At 39.3% G+C, this 23233-nt stretch overlaps 1 protein-coding gene across 6 annotated transcripts in view; it reads left to right on the top strand.

The window, feature by feature from the left end:
* LOC125463564 (partitioning defective 3 homolog) overlaps positions 1-23233 on the top strand; it is a 798969-nt gene that overhangs the window by 581014 nt on the left and 194722 nt on the right. For 4 of the 6 annotated variants that reach the window (XM_048554990.2, XM_048554950.2, XM_048554979.2 and 1 more), the window contains 3 exons: positions 6360-6508; positions 10764-10811; positions 19902-20138. In XM_048554990.2, the coding sequence (XP_048410947.1) occupies positions 6360-6508; positions 10764-10811; positions 19902-20138 (434 nt within the window). The remainder of the gene's footprint in view (positions 1-6359; positions 6509-10763; positions 10812-19901; positions 20139-23233) is intronic. The other 2 variants (XM_048554960.2, XM_048554970.2) reach the window with 2 other exon arrangements.

The raw sequence follows: 23233 nt of genomic DNA, 5'->3' as shown, positions 1-23233 counted from the left end.
GGAAGATGATAAGGATATTTGGTAAATTTCTGCAGTGTGTCTTATAGATGGCTGCTACTGAGCATCAGTTGGTATATGGAATGGGTACTTGTGGTGTCTGTCAAATGGACTCCCACATGCTGTCAAACATCTCAAGCGGTGTAGGAAACATAGGATGCATGTACCCATTTAAAAGTCATCTGGATGGGTACATGAACAGGAAAGATTTAGAGGGATGTGAGCCAAACTCTGGCAAATGGAGTTAGATGAATTTAGACATCTAGTTGGCACAGATGAGTTGGACGGAAGAGTCTGTTTTTGTGCTGTACAACTGTATGTATTCCATCACATTCCTTACTTACAGTTGGTGGACAGGCTTTGGAAGTCAGGAGGTGAGCTTTTGGCTGCATTATTCCTTCCGTCTGATCTGCAGTTGTACTTGTGGCAAGTCCAGTTGTGTTTGGAGTCAAAGGTAATCTCCAAGATATCGATAATGGGAGATTCAGTAATGGTAATGCCAGTGAAAGGTTAGATTTTATCTTCTCAGAGAGAGTCATCACCTGGCATTGAGTTTCATAGTTTCAGAATAAGTCTATCTTGTGATCTGCTTACAGAAAGTAAATATTTAAGAAAAATCATTCTGGCTTTTTTTTTCTAAGCATGTATGAGCAGGATTCATTAGCAAACCTGCCTTTTGATCTATAGGAGATATGGTTTTGGCCATATCTAATGCCAACCAGATTGATATATTGCAGGAACAACTTAAACTAAGAACGCACTCATCCTTTTTTTAAAAAAGTGTGTTGGAAGAATGCTTGCTTAATAATTAAAATTGTTTCCCCTCCTTCTAAACCCAAACAACAAGGATTCCTGTACATGACTGATAAGCAGTACTTCATGTTGAAAGCTTGTATGCATCTGGATTGATAGATTGATGTGGATTTATTATGCCATCCACAGTAAGGTAGCCTGCCAATGACCTAAGTGTCTTCAGATTATAAAACATGGACTGCAGCAGTTTGGAAAGGGAGCTCACTGCCACCTTCTCAATGTTATCCAGGAATAGACAATAGATGCTATATCAGCCAGTGACAGCCACGCCCCATGAGTGAATAAAAGAAATATAAGAGGTAGCTGATCGAATAAACAGCTAAAATCAATATTTATTGTAATTTGTGTGACTGTTAAGAACTAGTTTATGACCAAATCTTGTTCTCTTATCTTGTTCTCTTGCAATTGTTCTTGGGGTAGTTATTGCTATTGACAGTAAATGCTCAGAGTAACTGCTGATCACTTGATGAATTTGCTACCAGTGCTCAGGAGGTTTCTGCTGTGCTGCTCGTAAAGCGATGGATGCAAATCCTGTCTCATCCATTTAAGGATGAACCTGTTTAGTGCATATTATTGAAAGCAAATTTTCTACTGCATGTCTGTTATGTTTAGCATGAGGCAATAATCATTTCCAGTTTCATATTTTTCACCCTCAGCTCACAGCATCATTCAACAGGCAAGCGTGGTCTGTGTTACAGCTCTGTGATTCTTAAGAATAAGTGTAGTAAATGGATGTATTGGTGAATTTATCTGCCACTTTACTTTTAATACAATGTTTTATGCATTAGAATTGTAACTCATATTTAGCTTGGAAACAACCATTCTTTAAAATATGAAATAAAGAACTGTGTATGCTGGAGATCTGAAACAAATGAAAGCAAATTACTGAAGAAACTCAGGTCTGGCAGCATCAATGAAGAGAACAACAATAGTTTGAGTCAGTGACCCCTTGTGAGAACTGAAACTTCTATGAAGAGTCATTGGACTCAAAACTTTGATTCTTCTCCCTACAGATGCTGCCAGACCTGCTGACTTTCTTCAGAAATTTCTTTTATTCTTTATTCATCATATGGGAGGTTCTGTTCTGGGTACGAAGGGAATGATGACTATATAAAACACCACCTGTTTCTTGTGATGCTAGAATGTGAATTTGTGATATCAATTAAATTTGGAGAATTTTGCACAATTTTCAATCAGTTGCTGATGCAAACGTCAAGTCCTTGTATTTGCAATCAGCCAAATTACCTCTCTCCACATCTAATTTTATTACTTGACAAAAAAATTTTGTATAAAATCTTGCTGATCATTAGTGTAAGGAATTCTCTGGAGTATCTTTCCAGCTCCAGTGTGAAAGCTTGGTAAGCTACTTGTAAAGCAAACTTTCCACTGCAGTGCTCAGGCAACATTTGACCAAATTTGCCTGGCATTAAAGAGCTTCGACAAGATTGAAGAATGGGGGAGGGTATTGAGTAATATCGGGGACACCTTTGCAGGAGCTCCTCAAGGTAGTGCCCATGGCCCAAGCATCTTCATCTGCTTCATCAGTGACTTCCGACCATCATAAAGTCAAATGAGAATGGCCCATGATTATAGCACAGTGTTCAATACCTTACCAACTCAGATCCTGAAGTAGCCCATGTCCGTAACAAGATCGAGATAATTGGGTTTAGACTGATACGAGGCAAGAAACATTCAAACTATACAAGTGCTAGTGAAAGACCGCTTGCCCTTGATGTTCAACAGCATGATTATTGATGAATTAGCCATCATAAACATCCTGTGGGTTACCATTGACTAGAAACTAAGCTGGACCACACAAATAAATGTTGTGGTCACAGATACAGGTCAGTGGCTAGGAAATAATACAATGAATAACTCCCCTCCTAACTCCCCAAACCTTTTCTGGCATCTACAGTGCACAATTCAGATATGTAATGTAGATTAGATTAGATTCCCTACAGTGTGGAAATAGGCCCTTCAGCCCAACAAGTCCACACCGCCCCTTGAAGCGTCCCACCCAGACCCATTTCCCTATCACCCACACACCCCTGAACACTATGGGCAATTTAGCATGGCCAATCCACCTAGCATGCACATCTTTGGACTGTGGGAGAAAACCGGAGCACCCGGAGGAAACCCACACAGACATGAGAAGAATGTGCAAACTCCACACAGACAGTTGCTTGAGGCTGGAATCGAACCCGGGTCCCTGGCGCTGTGAGGCTGCAGTGCTAACCACTGAACCACCGTGCTGCCCAGTAGGATGAAGGCAGGAGAATACACAGTTGAAGCAGAAGAAGGCAACGAGTGGTACTTGATGGAAAATATTCGGCCTGGAGTCCGGTTACTAGTGGAGTGCCACAAGGATCTGTTTTGGGACCACTGCTGTTTGTCATTTTTGTCAATGACTTGGACACAGGCATGGGTGGATGGGTTAGTAAGTTTGCAGATGACACTAATTTCGGTGGAGTGGTGGACAGTGTGGAAGAATGTTGCAAGTTGCAGAGAGACTTGGATAAACTGCACAATTGGGCGGAAAGGTGGCAAATGGAGTTCAATGCGGATAAATGTGAGGTGATTCACTTTGGAAAGAAAAATATGAAGGCAAAATACCGGGTCAATGGAAAGATTCTTGGTAGTGTGGATGTGCAGAGGGATCTTGGTGTCCATGTACATAGATCCCTGAAAGTTGCCACCCAGGTTGATAGTGCTGTTAAGAAGGCTTACGGTGTGTTAGGTTTTATTGGTAGAGGGGTTGCGTTACTGAGCCGTGATGTCATGCTGCAACTGTACGAAATGCTAGTGTGGCCTCATTTGGAATATTGCGTGCAGTTCTGGTCGCCCCATTACAGAAAGGATGTGGAAGCATTGGAAAAGGTGCAGAGGAGATTTACCAGGATGTTGCCTGGACTGGAGCGCAGGCCCTATGAAGAAAGGCTGACTTGTTCTGTTCTCATTGGAGCGAAGGAGGCTAAGAGGGGATTTAATAGAAACATTCAAGATGATCGGTGGATTAGATAGGGTGGACAGTGAGAGTCTTTTTACCAAGGATGATGACTTCAGCTTGTATGAGGGGGCATACCTACAAATTGAGGGGTGATAGATTTAAGACAGATGTCAGAGGCAGGTTCTTTACTCAGAGAGTGGTAAGGGTGTGGAACACCCTGCCTGCCAATGTTGTTAATGCAGCCACATTAGGGACATTTAAACAGTCCTTGGATAAGCATATGGATGATGAAGGGATAGTGTAAGGGGAGGGGCTTAGATTAGTTCACAGGTTGGCACAACATCGAGTGCCGAAGGGCCTGTTCTGTGCTGTATTGTTCTATGTTCTATGTTCACTAAAGGCGTACAGTGCCTTCAGGTTGAAGCATTTGCAAAATACATTACAGCAGTTCAAGAGGTTTCACTGAGCAGTGCCTTCCAAAACTCTACCATATAGAAAAACAAGCCAAATGCAAGCGGCACCACCTGCAAACTGCTAACTTGGAATGAGATCAATACCCAGCCATCTTCAAATTTTTTCATTAGTCTATACTGTACCATGGTAAAGTTTGAATTGGGGATGTTTGCTGATAATTGTAAAATGTTCAGTAACATTTGCAACAATTCAGACATTGAAGTGGTTTGTGTTCACGTGCAGTATGACTTGGACAACATCCAGGTTTGGGCTGATAAGTGGCAAGAAAGACTTATGCCACACAGTTCTCCAGCAAGAGAAGTCCTTTGACAATCACTGGAATTGCCATCACTAAATCCCCCACTGTCAGCATTCCAGGTATTACCATTGACCAGAAAGCGAACTGGAACAGCGTTATAAAGACTGTAGTCACAGCAGCAACTCAGTGGCTAGAAATTCAGCAAGTAACTCGTCTCCTGTTTTTCAATATATTTTCCAATGTCTGTCTGCCAAATACAAGACACCGGAATATGATGGAATACTTTCCACTTGTGTGGATGAGTGTAGCTGAGAAGTTTGATAACATCCAGGTCAAAACAACGCACTTGACTGAAACCCCATCCACCAGTTTCAACATCACCCCCTTCGCAACCAGTGCACAGTGGCACTCAATGGGAGGTGGTGGTGTAATTGTAATGTTGCTGGTCGAGTAATCCATAATCCCAAGTGAATGTTCTGAGGACTTGAGTTTGAATCCCACCTTAGCAGATGGTGATGTTTGAATTCAGTAAAAATCTGCAATAAAAAGGTAGCCTAAAGGTGACCTTGATACCACTTTCAATTGTCGTAAAAACACATTGGTTTGCAAGTATCTTTTGGGGAAAGGGATTTGCCATCTTTAGGCAGTATGGCCTCCATGTGACTCCAGCTTGACCTAGAACTGCCCTCTGGGTAATTACGAATAGGCAATAAATGCTGGCCCAGCCAATGGTATCTTCATCTCTCATTCATCTTCAACTGCGCTACCTAGAAGGGCAGTGGCAGCAGATGCATTGTCATCTACAAGTTCCCTTTCAGGTGACACAGAATTCTGACACGGAACTCTGTCACCGTTGTTTCACTGTTGCTGAGTCAAAGATTTGGAATTCCCATCGTCACAACATTGTGAAGATCTCTTACACACCAAAGACAACAGTGGTTCGAGTAGGCAGCTCGATACGGCCTTGTTCACTGCAAGTAGGGATAGGAAATAAATGTTGACTCAGCCAATGATACCATGAATGAATTTTAAAAAGTTCCTTTGCTTTCGTTGGGTAAAAATCCTGAAACTACCAATTAGGCAGCAACAATTCAAGGAGGTGGCTGCCACAATTCCAAGGACCATTAGAGATGGCCTCAGAAAGCTTAAATTCCATAATATAATGAATAAAATTTTGTGCATCTACCCATCCTATCTTTGTATTTTTCTTTTGTTTGCCTTCTATTAATACCTCTGCCTCTCATTAATGGTGCAGCTTTCTCTCTCCCAATTAACTCTTCCTTCCAGAGCAAACAAGAATAGGCAAAAAAAGCGTGAATTTGCAGTTCATGATTGTGGACTCCTATGTGGTGTACAAATGTAGCAGCTTTTGCACACTCTTTACTGAACATTTGTTCTGTGTTGATTCAATGTGAGTCTTATACTTGAGCAGAATTTCTTTTTACTAAAGGTCAGCATCACATTAAACCTGCATTGTATTTTACAAGACAACTTCATTTAACGTGCAGTGACGGGATATTCTGTGATTGACATCCCAAGTAATCACACACGAGTTCAAACGCAGCAAGCCACTTGTCCTGCCAAGAGTGAAAATGACATTTTCAACACTAGTTTGTGTGGTTTAAGGACAGGAGTTTGTCTATTAAATCTGGTTCAGTCAAAGTGTAGATTTTTGATAAGCAGCAATTCGTACCTCGTGTCTTTCTTCGTCAACATATTGAGCAAGTACAATATAAATGCATGTAAGTATTTTTAGAACCTCTCCCAAATTCAACAATGCAACTTAAAACGATTACCTTCCTGTACTTGTTGCCAAGAGTTATCATTTTCATTCTTTGTTAATAGTTTCTTTCTGACATATTAAAAATTGTGCTTTTCTGTTTTTTCTAGTGTTTTAAGTCCAGATGTCGATCCTGCCATTGCCTTCCAGCGAGAAGGATTCGGCCGTCAAAGCATGTCTGAAAAACGTACCAAACAGTTTGGAGATGCCACTCAGCTGGACATTGTTAAAACGCGGAAATCTAAAAGCATGGACTTAGGTAGAAGTCAGCTATTTTCTAATCATCTACGTGAAGCATGAAAGTCTTAAATGCGTGGATTTAAGGAGGCTCACTATGTTTTCTGTCTTCGCTATGCTTTCTTTTTGTAGTTTGAACATTAGATCATTTTGAAGTTTCCATTGCTGTCCTTTTGATCAACAAATCTTCGTGCATTAGGGCTACAAACCAGTTGACAAATGATATGGATAAATAAACATGAGTTCAAAATTAGGAAAGGTATCCCATTTTGAACATTTATTGCAGCTTAATAAGTAGGGTTCATTCAAATTAATTTCCTTTGAATTTTACATGAGCAGATTCTTCTTTCTGACCTAGTCATTTTCATTACTAGCAATAACTCATCCCCTAAATGCACATGCTAATTTGTTATCTGTTTTGTAATCTTGCAGCCACCCGGTAAAGTACAAATATATTTTTCGCTGCTTCCGAATTCTGCAGGCCCATCATTGTTCAGGTGTTGAACCATTGCCTCTCATGTCAAATGGCTCAACCTGCCTTTTACCTGTTTCTTCTGAAGTAAATTTCAGAAGTTTGGGTAAGAAACGTTCACTGGCTAATGTAGGACTTAAATGTTTCAGAAAAGGGAACCAAGAGCTTTTTGACTTGCACTCATCGGAGCAAATAGTCAAATACAGGTGATCAGAACAGTTTACATCAGAGGAGAAAAGGCTGTTTCGATTTGTTGGCAAGCTGACTCCAGTTGGTAGATGCATTGCCACGAGAAACCTGTGACATAAAAGCTCTGCAGCTCTTGGGCAATTCAGAAAAGACGCACAGTACGAGCAGATTCCTTTTGTTTGAATATCACGGGTCCTGACCTTTTGAGTGTATGTTATTTCTAGCAGGCATTAATGAGCTGCTCTGAGCTCAATTGATTACATCAAATTGGCGGCTACTGTAGCTACTGCCAAACTAGGAATTGTTAGTTGAGTGCCCAAACACACAATCATGTGGAACATGGGGTGGCTTGTTTCCATCTTTTAAAGCATTACCAAGTTGAGAACAGAAATCTCTGTTTTGAGAAATCAAAGGAGTAGGTTCTTTAATTCAATCAGCCAATCACTGAAGCTTGTGTCCTCTGTACCTGCAATAAGACTGGAACTAAAATTCATATTTGACATTGCTCATTTGGTGGCAGACAGCTCATTGTTTTTGGCCAAGACTGTCCAACCAGATTACGTTTCAATTTTATTCTCTTTTGAATGAGGAGATTTTAGCAAAGTAAGATTTGGCAGAGCAGAGCTAACTTAAAAGAAAACTCAGATGTGCTTTTACTGGGAACATGGTCACCGTGGACTAGTTGGAATTAAGGGCCTGCTGCCATGTTGTATGACTCTATGACTTAGCTTTGTGTCCCATTCTCGCTGACAAATTCTATGTCCCTCTCTTCCTCAGAAGGCCGGATTTACGTACCCTTGCTGGGTGTGTTTTTTGCAAGGGCTTGTAAAACAGAGTCAGCCGACCATGACCTGTTAATAAAAAAGCCAACTGACCTTGCTAAAAGCTTCACTGCTTCCAATTTTACCCTGTACATATCATAATATAGTTAACGTTGGCGGTCAGGTGGGTGTGGGCTGCCCTTTTTAATGAAAAGATTTTCCAAACAGGAGAAACGTGGGGTTCCATCCTTGTGGGATGCCCTTTTCAAATAGGGGCACGTTTCAGTAGATAGTACCCTCTTAATTCCTCCTCCCAAGAATCAGTTCCTTGCTCCACCTTCTCCCCACCTTCCTAAAACAACCAAACCCTGTCCACGAATGCCCCTTCTCCTCCTGAGGTCTCACACTGATGAGACTGCTGGAGTTGCTGGGCAATCAGACAGAAAGTTTAGCAGCTCCTGAGGGTGGTATTTCCTCCCAATGAGGAGTGGAATCCCTAGTCTTCACCAGATTTATCCTGTCCACAGTATGATGTGGCCGTGGGACAGGCTGTTTCTGAACCTGTTGGTTGGCTTCTGACGTTCCTTCAGGGGTGCATTTCTGCCCACAGATGCTGTTGTCTTCTCTCACTGTCAAACTCCTGCATCTTCCTCTCCCTCGCTCACAGACTTTGTGTCACTCTCTCACTCATGGCACCACCAGCCCCAGATCCTTCAGGGTGTAGCACCTGCTTGAGAATGGAAAAGCCTTCTCTCCCTGCCCGGGGATGTTTCCCCTCTCCCCTGTTCGTTGTCCAGGCCTAATGCCGAATGAGGTCACTCAGGATCATGATGTTCACTGCTTCTCCAATCACAGAATAGTTATGCCTGGCTTTTACTACTGATTGATGAACTATCAGCAGGAGAGACATTCCTGTTCTGATGGAGGGCCACTCGGCCTGAAACGTTAACTCTGATTTCTCTCCACAGATGCTGCCTGACCTGCTGAGCTTTTCCAGCAATTTCCGTTTTTGTTTCTGATTCTCAGCATCTGCAGTTCTTTTGGTTATTACATATCACCTTTTTGCTTGGAGTGATGTTATGTTGTACTTCAGTGTATTCAGCTCACTTCTAAAAAGAAACCTGTTCCCAAGTATGACACATGCTGCTCCTGAACCAACCAGATTTAAGCTAAATTAAAGGACTGCCTTGTTAATGGCTCTTCATAGCAACCTTGAATGGATGCCTGATCTCTGCTCAGTCTCTCCCTGCCCCTGCAGTTTGTAACTTGGCATATCTGGGCATTTGAATTAAATTCTGCACAGTAGAGTCACTCAGTTTAGTATGTATAAAACAAACTTCATATTTTAAATTATGAGGTACATTGGATGGCTTCTTCTTTTCATTCAGTGCTGAGCAGACCACTGTTTGTTATCTTTCCTAGAGTGGATCCTGAGTAGAATGATCCACTTTGAACAAACCTGATTTTGTCAATGATTGTTACTTTTTAATTCAGAAGATTTGTATTTTTCTTTGGCACGTAATGAAACGACACTAGTACAGTAAGACTTGATGATAGTAATAGCAGTGATCACTAACAATTGGTATTTACCTCCGCTGTTTATTGCTGCTCAATCCTGAAGTTTGTTTTAAGTAACTGATTAATCAGTTGTTCGCTCTCTCATCTTGGTATCAGTGCATTTTATAACTGTTTGCCGCGGCTCATTCTGTTGCCTGTCTGTCAATAACTTCAGAAATTTGAGGTTGATGTTTTAGTGTTGCATTATCAGAAGAGTTGTCTTTTGGATAATGCATAAAATCATTGTTGAAGTGGAAATAACATGTCCTGTGATTATTCAAAAAAAAAATAGAGGGTTGTTTTGACTTACTTACTATCACCAGCACAGGGTTTCTGGTAATTACTGTCATTGCCTTTTATGGAACCTTGGTGTGTGCAAATCGACTTGCAGTTGCTTATGTTTGAACACCGATACACTTCAAAAGTACTTAATTGGTTTAAAGTGCTTTGAAACATCCTGAGGATGTGAAATATGCACCATATATTTGTGTTCTTTCTTTGACTTTTAATCGATAACCCTGCTTTTGCTAACTTCTGGGTGAAATTGAATCACCTGAACAGTATTCCAGTTAGAATGCTGATTCAGGACTGAGTACACCAAGAAAAAGCAAAGAATTTTCAATCAGTATTGATGGTGATGAGAGGATATGCAACTGATTAATCAGTAGATTCACGTACCTGTCAGCATGGATGAACCAGGTAAGGCATTTTAGGAGTTCAGCACAGGCCAAATATCCAGTGACACCATTGCAAACCATAGACTGGTTGCAGTGACATGTATTGAGCAGAATTTGTTTTAAGAGGATGAACCACTCTTACCTGGCTATTTTCTTTAAAATGAAATTGTGGGCTCTGAAGAAATATATTTGGAATGCTATTGGAAGCTCTTAGTTTCTTTGATCCATGGGAAGGTGAAAATCATCTACTAGATTTGTCTCTTCGTTGAATTATTACAACTCTGCTGGAATAGTGAAATGATTGACTGCTGTTATGTAACAGAATCAACGTGAAAACAACAGAAATCTGTGCGCAGCTTTGGCTTGAAGTAATTCTCTAACACAAAATAAAGTAATTATTTTAAAATTAAGCTTAAAACACCTCACAAGTAATGCATGATAATGAACATTTTTGTTTGAACGATGGCAATTATAATCTGTGTGCCTGCTTGTCAAGAGAAATGATCTGCATGACCAGTAACAACTGCGATCTCTAACTTGGAATGTGTGGGTTGGAATGAAGCACGTGGAATGGGGGGATACTAATCTCATTAATTTTTGACCTTTTTACCTTTTTGGCAGTAGCTGATGAGACTAATCTTGATTCCTTGGCTGAACAGATAACCACAGGTAAGGATTGTCAATAACAACCCAGTTGTTGCACCAGTCTAAGTGGTGTACCAGGAGCATTGTTACCATGACTACAGCAAACAGTCATTAAAATCTCTGAGTCGTGCATTGTGTATGTTTATCACCCTTGCTGCCTGCAGTATGAGTTAATTCACACATGCTGGTTTTCACTCGTTTCAAATAAATCATAGCCAAGGGTAAAATAAGACTTCTTGTGAAACCATGAGGTAGGTTATTGATTGCAAAAAGTCAAGTAAATACTTGGCCTGATATTTTTATTGGATGATCATTTCCATCAAATCAAGAACAGTTACAAACCCAGCTGACTGTTAACCATTGTAAATGGGAATTGATTTGTTCGTGTGCAACTGGAATTTAGAGGTAGATTTATTCAGGGCCATAACACGGCCGGAAGTTTGCTGCATTGTTTACAGATTTAGGCAGGGTTTCTCGTAAAGTTATGTCAAAGCGTGGGAGAAGCGCTGACGAGGTTCATCTTCATTAATTTGAATAATTGGGGGCAAAATAGTTGAGGTCTTGCTCTGTTCCGACTTTTCATTTAGGGTATGGTACTGCTGAAGCAAGCTGTAATTCAGGATGAGAGTGAATAACATCTTTTGGAAATACTCAGATCCTCCAGAATTTTACAGGAACAAAGGAGGATGAAATATTTTGCTATTTATCTATTTCATTTGGATTGTGATTGTCTATCAAATAGTGTTAATTTTTGTGCCCTCGGTGGGGGGAATGTTTGTCAGTTACTATTAAGAGTCTGGAATTACTTGTTACAGTAGTTTGAGTATATGTGCAATTCATCTAAGCTGTGGAGATGACGAGGAAGCAGAGTAACAAACCTTAAGAAACATTTCAGTTGAAGAAATACCATAGGACTTATTGCAACCACAGTTACATTAAGATTATTTAATTTTGAAGATAATGTGGGGGCAGCAGTATAACAGCTGCCAAAATTAATAGGCAGGCGAACACTTTTTTCAACAACTCCCACTTCTCAAATCCATGAAACCGGTCATCCTCATACTGTGCCATTAGAGTTCCAGCTGCAATTTTGGCATTCTAATGCAAATAATAATTGCTTTTGAAATGCACAACAACTTTGTTCCTAATATTAGTCACCAATTTACTTTTCACTTTATGCATTTAATTTATATACTTTCAATTCGTAAATTTACAGACGAAAGAGAACTTCGAATCATTGTAGGTTATTTTGATATTACCTCAAGAGGAGACAGGCTGGTGCAATGGGTAGACGCATGTCAGATAAAAGTTAATACAGGGAAATGTGAAGTGTTACCTTCAGAAAAGAAGAATGAGGAGAGGCAATAAAGTAAAATGTATAATAAAATTATATTAGGTGCAGATGAATCTCCTGGGCTCATGTGTGCGAAGATTTATTTAGAGAAGGGAGTTAAATTATTGTGTTGGCCAGAAATGTACTGACCATGTTCTCAAACTGAATGCTGAATTTGTGTGGCCACTGTTCCCCGGTGATTGTTTTGGGTCTGAAACAGTTGAGCTAAAATGAAATAGTGGTAATTACATAAGGAGGAGTGCAGAGTTGGCTGGAGTGGTCTAGGTACGGAGTTTAGCAGAGAAGACAGTTGATGAACAATGGCAGATGTTTCAGAACACAGTTTGTAACTCACAGCGAAGCTCTTCTCTGCACTCTAATATATGCATTTGTTTGTGCCGAAATGAATCAGAATTAGAAATCTGTGCATTGGCAAAAAGTTCAGGGGAGGAGCTCTTTGCAATGTCTGAAACAAAAAAATAGCATTAAAGATAATTCTAGAATGTTGTTTCAAGCTGAAACAGGAAATTAGGACAATAGGATTTGAATATAAATTAATGAAAAATAAATCTAAAACAGATACTGGGAACAATTGTTTTATTTTAAAAAGTGATTATTGCTTGAATTATTGTGTCAGGAATGTTAATAGGTTGTAGCATAACCTTTCGAATCTTGTGCTTCATTAGTCGAGTTGTGTACCTCTGCATTATGGGTAGTATTTCAGTTGTTTCATCATAATTTTACCAACACTTGCAGATCTCCTTTCCTGAGGCTTCCATTCTGTGAATACTTATGGAAGATCTTTTCTCATCCGACATTTTAGATTTAAGTTAATTTGTTATTTGTCTGATCTAAATCTCTTTGCAAATCTTTTAAGTCCTTATGGCTCTTCTGCTTCTCTCTATTTTAGTGTCTTCAGCAAATTTTACATGCTTACATTTGCTTTTGATATCCCAGTCATTAAAGCACATTAGAAAAAAGTAGTATTATCTCTCGTGGGACTCCTCTCCACATACCTTCCTCCCAAATCTCATTACATCTCTCTTGTGTATTCTGTTTTGATACACAGTAGCGTTTTTGATAGCTGTGCATATAAGTCTGATCACTCCCTCTCCTTAGCCAAAAGCATGGTTCTATATTGAAAAATGAATAATAGTTGGAAGGCAGCGGCAGTGCTCAAAAATTACTAGATTTTTTTTGCTTATATTGTGTTGACTTTAACTTGGCCTGATTTAAATCAAGATTGAAGAGGAAATCTTACTTAGAACACGATACCAAAGATTTGACTCTGACTAAGCAAATCTTATTTGCTACTGCACATTCAATTTTTTTTTCTTAAATGTAAAAGCTGCAGCTGTTTGTGCACCTTTTTACTCAGTAATGCTGCTGTCAGCATGAAGTTCATATCCTGTGTAATCCAAGCATTGATCTTTATGCACTAAGAGTTTGCAGAATCTATGGTGATGCTATACTGCAGTGAGAATTGTAAAAGAGGTGGAAGAAAAATGACCAAAGTGAAATGAGGAGAATATTTTAAAGGCAATGGGGACAGTAAAGTTTAATTCACCATTGCTTTTATTAAAAAGCATTGGACGATTTACAGTTCCACTTTAAAGCTTTTATGGGGCCACTGTACCATTTAAACCTGAATAATTGTACTGTCATTCAGTAACATTATTTTAAAGAGGGTTTGGTTGAAACCACATTTAACATCACCAATCTGAAAAGGATCATTCATTTATATTTTTCTTTATTTATGTAAAATATTTAAGATAATTCAAGTATGAACATACTTGGCAAAACATAGCTCTTTTTAAAACAGTAGAGCGAGGGCAAATGCAAGAATCTTCTAGTTCTGGTTGTTAATCAGAAACATACAATCAGGAGAAGGAATAGGCTACTCAATTCCTCAGGCTTGCTCTGTCATTCAAGTAAAATTATGGCTGATGTCATTGTAACCTTAAATCCACAATTCCACCTTCCATGAAAACATTTCAACCTCTTGCTTTTTACAAGAATCTAACTACCTTTGCCTTAACAGGCAGGCCAGATAAATAAGAACATCAGTTCCTTTGCTAACACCCTTTACAGAAGGAAATTACTGTACTTACTTGGTCTGGCCTGAATGTGATTACAAATTGACAACAATGTGGCCGACTCATAACTGCTGTTTGGGAAAGTAAGGACAGGCAATAAATACTGGCCAAGCCAGCAATGCCCGTATGTTGTGAATGAACTTAAAAAAAAAATTCAAGGACCGTTGCTTTTCCAGGGAGAAACATCCAGAGGCTCATGATCCTCTGCAAGAAAACATTTGACCTAATCATTATTTTAATGGGTGACCTCTGATTTTTAAACAGTGACCTCTAATTCTAAATCCCAAGAGAATTTCAGCCAACTCACCTCGTAAATTCTGAGCTTTAGTGGGTGCTAACCCAGCTTGTTCAGCCTTTCCTCATAAGACAACCTGTCCATTCTAGGTATTAGATTAGTAAAACTTCTGTAACTACCATCAATGCATTTATGCACCCTTTAAAAAAGTGATCATTACAGTGCATAGTACAGCAAATATGGTCTCAACAATATCCTTATTCATTGAAACATAACACTGAAACCATCTCCTATGTTTATATTCAGTTTCTGCGCTCAATAAAAGACAGCATTCTGTTAGCTTCACTATTTACTTGCTCTGTTTACATCTAACCTTCAGCAATTCATACACAAGGACACCCAGATCCCTCTGCATCTGGAAGCATTTATTTGGAGTTCTTCACGCGCTTGAGTTTTCAATGTGCAAAATTTTCTGTTGGTAAGAAATGCGAATGGTCCTAAATCAGCAACAGGTTTAAAGAGATAGCTTCTTTTAAAGGCTGAGCATACAAATTCCTATGTTTTTGTTTTAATAATAAGTCCTGGCCATCACCCTTCAGAAATTTGAACTTGGATGGCCTGTGGTTTAAAAACCATGTCTTAACCACTAAGCCACCTGTGCCTTCCAAAGTAAATATTTAATTTTAAAATTCAGTTACAGAAAAAGGATGAAACATATGTATTAATAATTTGTTCAATCCTCCCCCGTAAAAATAGTGCTTTGCATCATCCACTTTGAAGAATTCATTTGACAGGCCATTTACTTTGTTTAGCTCTAGCCTTAAAAAATGGAAACCATTGTGAGCTCTCTCACTACAAGCTGAAAAATTAGAGAAGCACACGTCTATAAAATTAAAACAAAAGTCATACTTGTGAGTCAAATACTCAGTTTAAAGGATTTATTTCTAGCACTTAAGTTGTCATTCTTTCAGAATATCTCCTGACAGGCTTTTTTTTTTAATGATTGAGTTTTGTTTTACTTATATTTCAACAAAATGTTAAAGAGCAAACTCCGTGCACTTGAACATTGGTTCATTTAACATTTCATGAAAACAAATCCAGGTGTCATGGCTACACTAGGTTGGTTGTTAGACTGCTGCGTGGTTTTATACAGTATGTTTGTTTTGTGACAAACCAGCAGGATAAAATGAGGCAACAAGTAATTTGTGGTGATTTCAGTGTATTGACTGGTAGGGAAGACTACTCTAATGCACATGCACTCAGCAATGTTGTCACTTTTCATTAGAATTGACTTGGTTTAGATCAAGTCAACAGATGGGAAGAGTTAGTCATGTGGAATTGTTGTTTTCTCCCTAAGTTGCAAAAATATTCAGCTGATTATGGAATGTCCTCACAACTGTTGGGCATGTGAAGTCTACACTCCTGATGTCTGCCACAGACAAGACCTGCAGATTAATCCAGCAACTAGCTTCCATGATTTGTTGACAGTGGAAAATTAAACAGCCATTTATTTTCCTTTAAACTCACTCTGCCAGATGATGAACGTTGTTCAAAAAATAAATTTGGGAATTGCCAGTTTTACTGCCGTGTAACTGCTCTGTGTACATACTGGTTAGTGATGTTGTATCCCAGTTAAGTAGTTGATAAATTATTTTAACCTTTAAGACCCATGCAGTACATGGGAATGGGCACAGCTAAGATCTTGTGCCAGTCATCTGTTTTCCTTCAGTTAGCTTATCATAATATTTTGAAATGAGCCTTCAGCCTAACATGGCCTGATGTAAGCTCTAAATTCAAATCATTCCTCTGATGGCTTTGTATTTGTGTTCTCTGTTTGTATTTTTGAAGGCAGAAACTGTTTTTATTCTAAACCAATTTCTTGTGTTGAGAGCCAGTAACTACGCTAATTGCTGGAGTACATTCTAAGAAAATTGGATAGGCCCATGCTGTTGTAAGATTGGTCACAAGGAACTAAACTGAAACGACACACTGAACTGTACACCAGTGACAGTGGGGAGGCTAGCTGTGAGACATTACTAAGTTTTTTTTGTGAGGTGATGTAAATAATTTAAATAGCCTAAAGAAGCTTGAGTGACCTGATCAGTGAGCCTGCCACTTGCAATGACTGTTTCTTGACTGAGATTAATGCATTTCGCTAAACTGTTAGGTTTTGTGAACCTCCCAAATATCATGACTCCTCACTGTTTACACTAAAAATGCTGATTAGAAAACTAAAAACAGGCATGAAAACTTTCTTTCTTTTTCATCAGAATGAATGAACCTTAAAATTTCCAGATCAATGTTAAAATGAGCACTTTGTCTATATTTTCCAAGCCCCATGTGAACTCAGCCAGAATAATGGGAACATCTTTTCAAGGAAGGAAATATTGGAAAAATAAGTGCGGTATAAAGCAATTATATTTTTGACTTTGATGCTTTTAAAACAGGAAGCTTACCAGAGGTCTTTGGAGCAGTCGAGTCCTGATGTAAGAAAAGCATGAATAAGGGTTTTATCAGAAGGTGACCTTAAGCTTGATCTGACAGGCTGAGTGGAAGCAAAGAAGTGTTGCTCAGAATGTGCGAGTAAAGAGTCCGAAGTTATTGGACAATTGGGTATGGTAGCACATGGAAATTTTCAGAGATAGACGAAAGGCTATGGAGAAATTTAGGTGGGAGGGGACAAATCTTGTGAGTGACACATGGAGATATGAGAAAGCATTGCAGATCAGAAACGACATGGGCACTCCTGGTGTGAAATGGGATGCATACTGCAAGGGACGATCTGAAGTGCAACAATGTGGAGCAAGGATACTAGCCTAGGGAGAACTGGCAAGATTGAGTGCTTGCCCTTTTATCTGAACCTCTCAAAGTTAACATACACAAAGCAAGTCATAAGGAAGGCAAAGTGTTAACTTCTGTTGCAAATCTTTTGAATAAAGAAATCTTAGCCCAATTATACAGAGCATTGGTGAAGCCACACCCAGAGCAATAAAACGTTGTTCAGGACTTCTTTACCTGTGAAAGGGCAAATATGTCCTCGAGGGAGTGCAATGCTAGATTAGTGGACTGGTTCCTGGGTATCCTCGATGCCCTATGTGGAGAGATTGAGTAGACTTGACAGACATGCTCTGAAGTTTAGAAGAATGGAGAAGTGATCTTTTCAAAGCATGTAAAATTCTTACAGGGAAATTGGTAGGGCAAATTGCTAAGAAAATGTTTTCCCTGGTAAGAGAATTTAGAACACAGGATCAGAGTCTTAGTCTTAAATGGCCAATCCCATCTTCTAAGATAAGAAATTTCTTCACTCAACAGTTTGTGAATCTTTGAATTTTTTTACCCTCAAGAACTGTTCAGTATATTCAAGACCTAAGATTTTTGAAAACTAAGGGAAATAAGAAATGTGTGGATAGCAAGGGAGGTTGTGCTGAGGTAGAAGATTAGCTATTTATTTAATGGTGGAGCTGACTGTAAAGGCCAAATTAGCCCACTTTTGCTTTTATTTCTAGCATTCTACTGTGGTTGGGCTATGGTGCGGCATTGTTTGAGAGGTGGAAGTAGGTCGTCCTAATGACAAGACTTATGGGATCAGGAAAAAGGTACAATATATCTGGAAAGAAACAAGCCATACTAGAATCAACTTAAAATACATCTGTTCAACTTCTGTACATGATGAATGTCAGGGTAACGGATATACTTGACAAGAACAGAGGTGAACAAGGTATGAGATTACAACTTATTCTGTAATTTTAGCACTTCCTATTCTTGGTTGTTTTTATGAAGAAACTGACAAAGTTTCAAGCAAATTGCCAGTTGACCCCGTGGCTGCTCCTTGATCTAATTAGACCAATTCTCCTGTTCTTCACATGTAGTCCAACTAATCCTTCTGTTCTCAGTATAGTGATGAGAAGGGAATAAGCCAAATCAGTAGACTTCTTTCTTCTCTCCAGCTCTCAAACGTACATGCACACAGTCCTCATACTAAAGGGCATTTCCTGAGCTTTGCTATCCCACTGAGTGGGAAGTCTTCAGCTTGAAATTTCTGCTACCCAAATGGCTATGGTACTGAATGAAATATAGTGTGATGTTAGCAGTATTATACTGTCCAGAACAAAAGGCATGGAGCAATATTACATACTAAATGCAATTCTATAATTATCGTAGCATTTCGAACATTCCTTCCTTTTCTTCACAGTTATAGTGAATTGTTCCTTTTCCATTCAATACTAGCTTTGCAATGTCAAAGCTTTCTTCTCAAAGAATTCTCTTATTTATTTGGCAATGACCTCTGTTATTTAATGGACACTAATTTTGAAACTTCCTTGTGTTATATGTGACATAGATTTGAGGGCATGAACTAAGAAAACTAATTATGTCAGGATTTTATGTTACAAGAGACATTTACCTGTGTTTCATGTCGAAATTCTCCTGTTAACTGACTTATTATTTGTGATTTTTGCAGTCCCTCCTAGTATTAGATTAGTTTTAACACAAAATATCAGATTGAAGATGAGGTGACATCTGAGTTCTGTGCATACTTGAATTGTTGGGGATTTTATTTATAAAAGCAACAACCAAGCATAGAAACTGCTGAAACTACAGATCAAGTTATAATCTTGGACTTTGTTAATCTTCCTTCCCTTCAAATACATCCCTGATACACTGGCATTCATCATGTGTAGTAGAAATGGAACAGATGTATTTTGATTCTTAAACTGTGTTTATCCACCTTCTTTGGGGATCCAAAAGGCAGGATTCTGTTGTACCACACCATCGCCCCTGTCGACGACCACCCAACTGCAGCATTACCCAGCTTATTTATGTAATCCATCATTGCTTTTACTGTATTCTGGGAGTATAAGATCATAACCCAAATGACTGTCCCTGTAGAATACTGTGAGAAGTGTAAACATGTTGTTACACTTAAAGTTGATGTTCCTGGGAAACTGCAGTTTCTGAATTCCTTGTAATGTTTACTTGGACTTTGGGAAAACTGGTGCCATTTAACTGAGACCAGACTTTAATGAGGTAACAATTAATGGTTCAATTAACCAATGGACAGGTATTTCAATCAGTAACCAAACACTGGGATAATGTCAAAGGTTATTTTTAACCTACTTTCAGCGTTTTAATTTATGTCTTGTGAGTGGTAAATGTCAAACTAGCTTTTTGAAGAAAACAAGCAAAGCACTCCAGTCCTGGCATTGCTTTATTGTTTGTTTGTGAGCAGCACTGCTGACCTGTCACATTCTATGACTGTGCTAAAATGTTCCTATCGTTCTTCAAAGCAATAAATCTCTAGCTGTCCACAAATGAATGTAGTGAACGTTATCTGAATTATATGTGAATGTCCCTGAGGAGTCGTTTGCCAGAGATGAATAATCAAATATCCAGACTTGGTCCTCAGCTATCAAAGCAAACTTAATTAACAACTTTGTATCTTGACCTCCAAGGCTCCTCGACCAGGGATGTTGGGCCTTCATTAGGACTGAAGAAATCAAGCTCGTTAGAAAGCCTGCAGACAGCAGTTGCTGAAGTAACTTTGAATAGTGACATTCCCTTCCATCGCCCACGACCGCGAATCATCAGAGGGCGCGGTTGCAACGAAAGTTTCCGAGCTGCTATTGACAAGTCGTACGACAAACCCGCAGAAGAAGATGATGATGATGATGATGAAGGGATGGAAACATGTACGTAATGTAATTGAATACAATAATTTGTTCCGGTTGCAAACCCATCAGAATGGAATTAATTTGGGAAGTGCTGTGTCTATTGGTACTTAGTTACATGTTCAAATAGATCTTTTAAATAAACAGGTTTCAACTTCAATGTAGGGTAACAGAGGAGTTTAACGTGAATTCAATTGCTATCTTAATTGTTGTAACATTGGGTAGTGCACACAATTTTATTTATAACATACAAACAAATTATATTGGTGAAAAGTTACTGAGCCCAGTTTTCATTTGTTAGCTTCCTGTTTCTCACTTTAAAAAGTGAGCAGTTGGTAATTGCAAACCTGAGACTGGGGTGAGCAGATATCTCGTTGATGTGGTTCCCAGTCAGGTTTGCAATTGCCTGAGCAGGTAACCTTGTTTTCAATGGGAAATTGCTTATAATTATCTGGGTTATTTGCAAGCTCTTGTTTTCTCAGGTACAAATGTTTAGGTCAGCCACTTGTAGCAGATATTAAAAAGTCTCATGCTTAAGGAGAGGCAGAAATGTTTATTTGGGAGAAACTTCTTTCCTACAGAGATTAGTTGGAATGTGAAACTGGCAGGCAGCATGGATCCATTCAAGGTGAAATGGGTAATTAAATAAGGGTGAAAAAATCAATGGTTATGCTGATGTAGTGTGATGAAGTGCAGTGAGAAGAGAGAGGCTCATATGGAACAGAAACACCATCATACAACAATTGGGCCAAATGGCCTACATCTGGGCTGTAAATAATATGTAATTTGTACAGAGCTTCGAGGAGTGAGATGAAGGAGATGGGAAGAACTGCAGATGCAGGAGTCAGAGATAATGCAGTGTGGAACTGGAATAACCCAGAACACAGCATCAGAGGAGCAGAAAAGTTGACATTTTAAGCTGGGACACTTCTTCAGAAATGGGGAGGGGGAAGGGAGCTGGGAAATGAATAGAGAGGGGAGGGGTCAGGCTAGGGAAGGTAGGTGGGATGGTGATAGGTGAATGCCAGTAGGGAATGGTGGGGATTGGTCAATGGGATGGATGGGGTGGAGAGGTGGAAGAGAAGATGGACAGGTTGTGTCTGGTCACGGAGGCAGGGGTAAGGATGGGGTAGGAGGGGAATAAGTTGGTGGCATGGTGATAAGTTGGATACAGGTAGGGGGTAGTGGAGATTGAACCCTACCAATCCCCACTACCCCTTCCTGTATGCAGCTTATCATTACCCCACCTACCTTTCCCCAGCTCCACCCATCCTCCCTCCCTCCTCCTTGACCTGACACAAGGAGTAAGATGACGAAACCTACAACTTGTCATCGCCATTCAGATGAAACCAGAGCTGAAAGTGGTTCCAGAGACTGAAGAAGGAGGGTCTAGGCGCGAAACATCAGCTTTCCCGCTCCTCTGATGCTGCTTGGCCTGCTGTGTTCATTCAGCTCTACACCTTGTTATCTCAGATTCTCCAGCATCTGCAGTTCCTACTATCCCAGATTCCCATAGTTGGCTTTGAGTATGGAATGTGAAAGGTCTGCCCATTCCATAATTAGTTCAAGAGGTATCAAAAATTATCCTCGCTATCTCTGCTTTGTTGTGTTTTAGCTCTATGCTAAGCCCTGTCTTCTTACAAAAATTGTTTTCATTGTTGTTTTATTGAGGACCATTCTTCCTTTCACTTAGCAATTTGACTGTGCAGGTGGAAGATTCTTTCAAGGGCCATTTGCAGAATGGATAGTTCCAAATGTTTTTGTTGAAAACGGATATGATTAAGCAAATCAATAATGTTTGTATCAAATTAATAAATGTATTCCCTTCACTGAAGGCAGAATTTGGTGATAGTAATTGTAATGCCGAGAGGGCACCTTGATGTCACTTTATACCATAGCAGTGAAGAACCTCTACCTCTGGATTGTGGCCAGTTGGAAATGCTTCTGAAAGGGGAGCAAGATTGTGTCACATGGTTAGTCATTGTGTTGAGAGAAGGGCATTGTTATAGTTTTATGCTAATATTGTCAGTTTTAACTTGGTTTCTAGCCAACCGTAAATGTAGGATGTCACACAATGTAATTTCACCCTTGCAGTGTGTTCTAGGTGTCTAGCAAGTGTAAACAGCAAGGTAGGCTAAGAACTTTGATGGCTTGGACACACAAATATAATTTCCTCTTTCGATTCTCAAGTGTGGATTAAATGCTTTCTATGGATAAAACCACCTGTCACTTTTGCAAAATGGATTTTGCTTTCAAGGCTTGCTGTGCTGCAATTTCTGAGTAGGTAGCAATGAAGTTACCTAAATCTTTCAGTTATTTCCTTTGGAAAATTTTTCTGACTTGAATTTTGTCACCCAGCTAAATTTAATGGAACAAAATAAATCCTGTGAGCTAAATGCTAAAATTGTATTTCTTGTGGTTGGTTTTCATTTGGAAAATGTTGATATCTAACAGGGTTTGAGGCGAAAAGGCATGTGTTTCAGTAAGCAGATTTTGCGCTCTTAATTACATGCCAAGCTTTCACAAGATGATACATCTAACTAGTAATTTAGAGAACTGGGGCCTCAAAGTCCAATTCATTGATTAAAAAAATTGTTTACACTATGTGTTAAAACACAAAGTCTGAATTAAGGAAGGGAGAACCAACAAAATTTAACTCTTAGTGCACACCAGTTTATTTCTTAATCTAGTCACCAGTTTGAGTACATACCATGCTACTACTCTGTTTGAGAATCAGTGCTTTATTCCTCACACAGCAGTGACAACAGTTGTCGTTATCAGCAAAATTATTGAATCAAAGTAATGGAATTGTTTGCCGTTGTACATATCGAGAGTCCCAGGAGAATTAAGATTACAATTTCTCATTTGTTACTTGAGAGCAAATCGTTAGGATCGAGAAACATTAGTGGGATTTTGAAACATTAGGTTCTCATTTTGTATGTTCCAAAATGAGTATTAGCTGAAGTTTAAACAGCATTGTCACCATTTTATACTGGTCATAGCATATGGTATGAGGTGCATGCATTTATTCTGGTATTCATATGAACCTCATAAGGATGACTTGTACTAAAGGGGGGGGAATAATTCAGTTGTCGTGAACAATAATATACTGCTTA

The sequence above is a fragment of the Stegostoma tigrinum genome, chromosome 2 (assembly GCF_030684315.1).
Source record: "Stegostoma tigrinum isolate sSteTig4 chromosome 2, sSteTig4.hap1, whole genome shotgun sequence".
NCBI lineage: Eukaryota > Metazoa > Chordata > Chondrichthyes > Orectolobiformes > Stegostomatidae > Stegostoma > Stegostoma tigrinum.
Note: the sequence above shows the minus strand (reverse complement) of the source record. Positions and strands in the feature narration are given on the sequence as shown.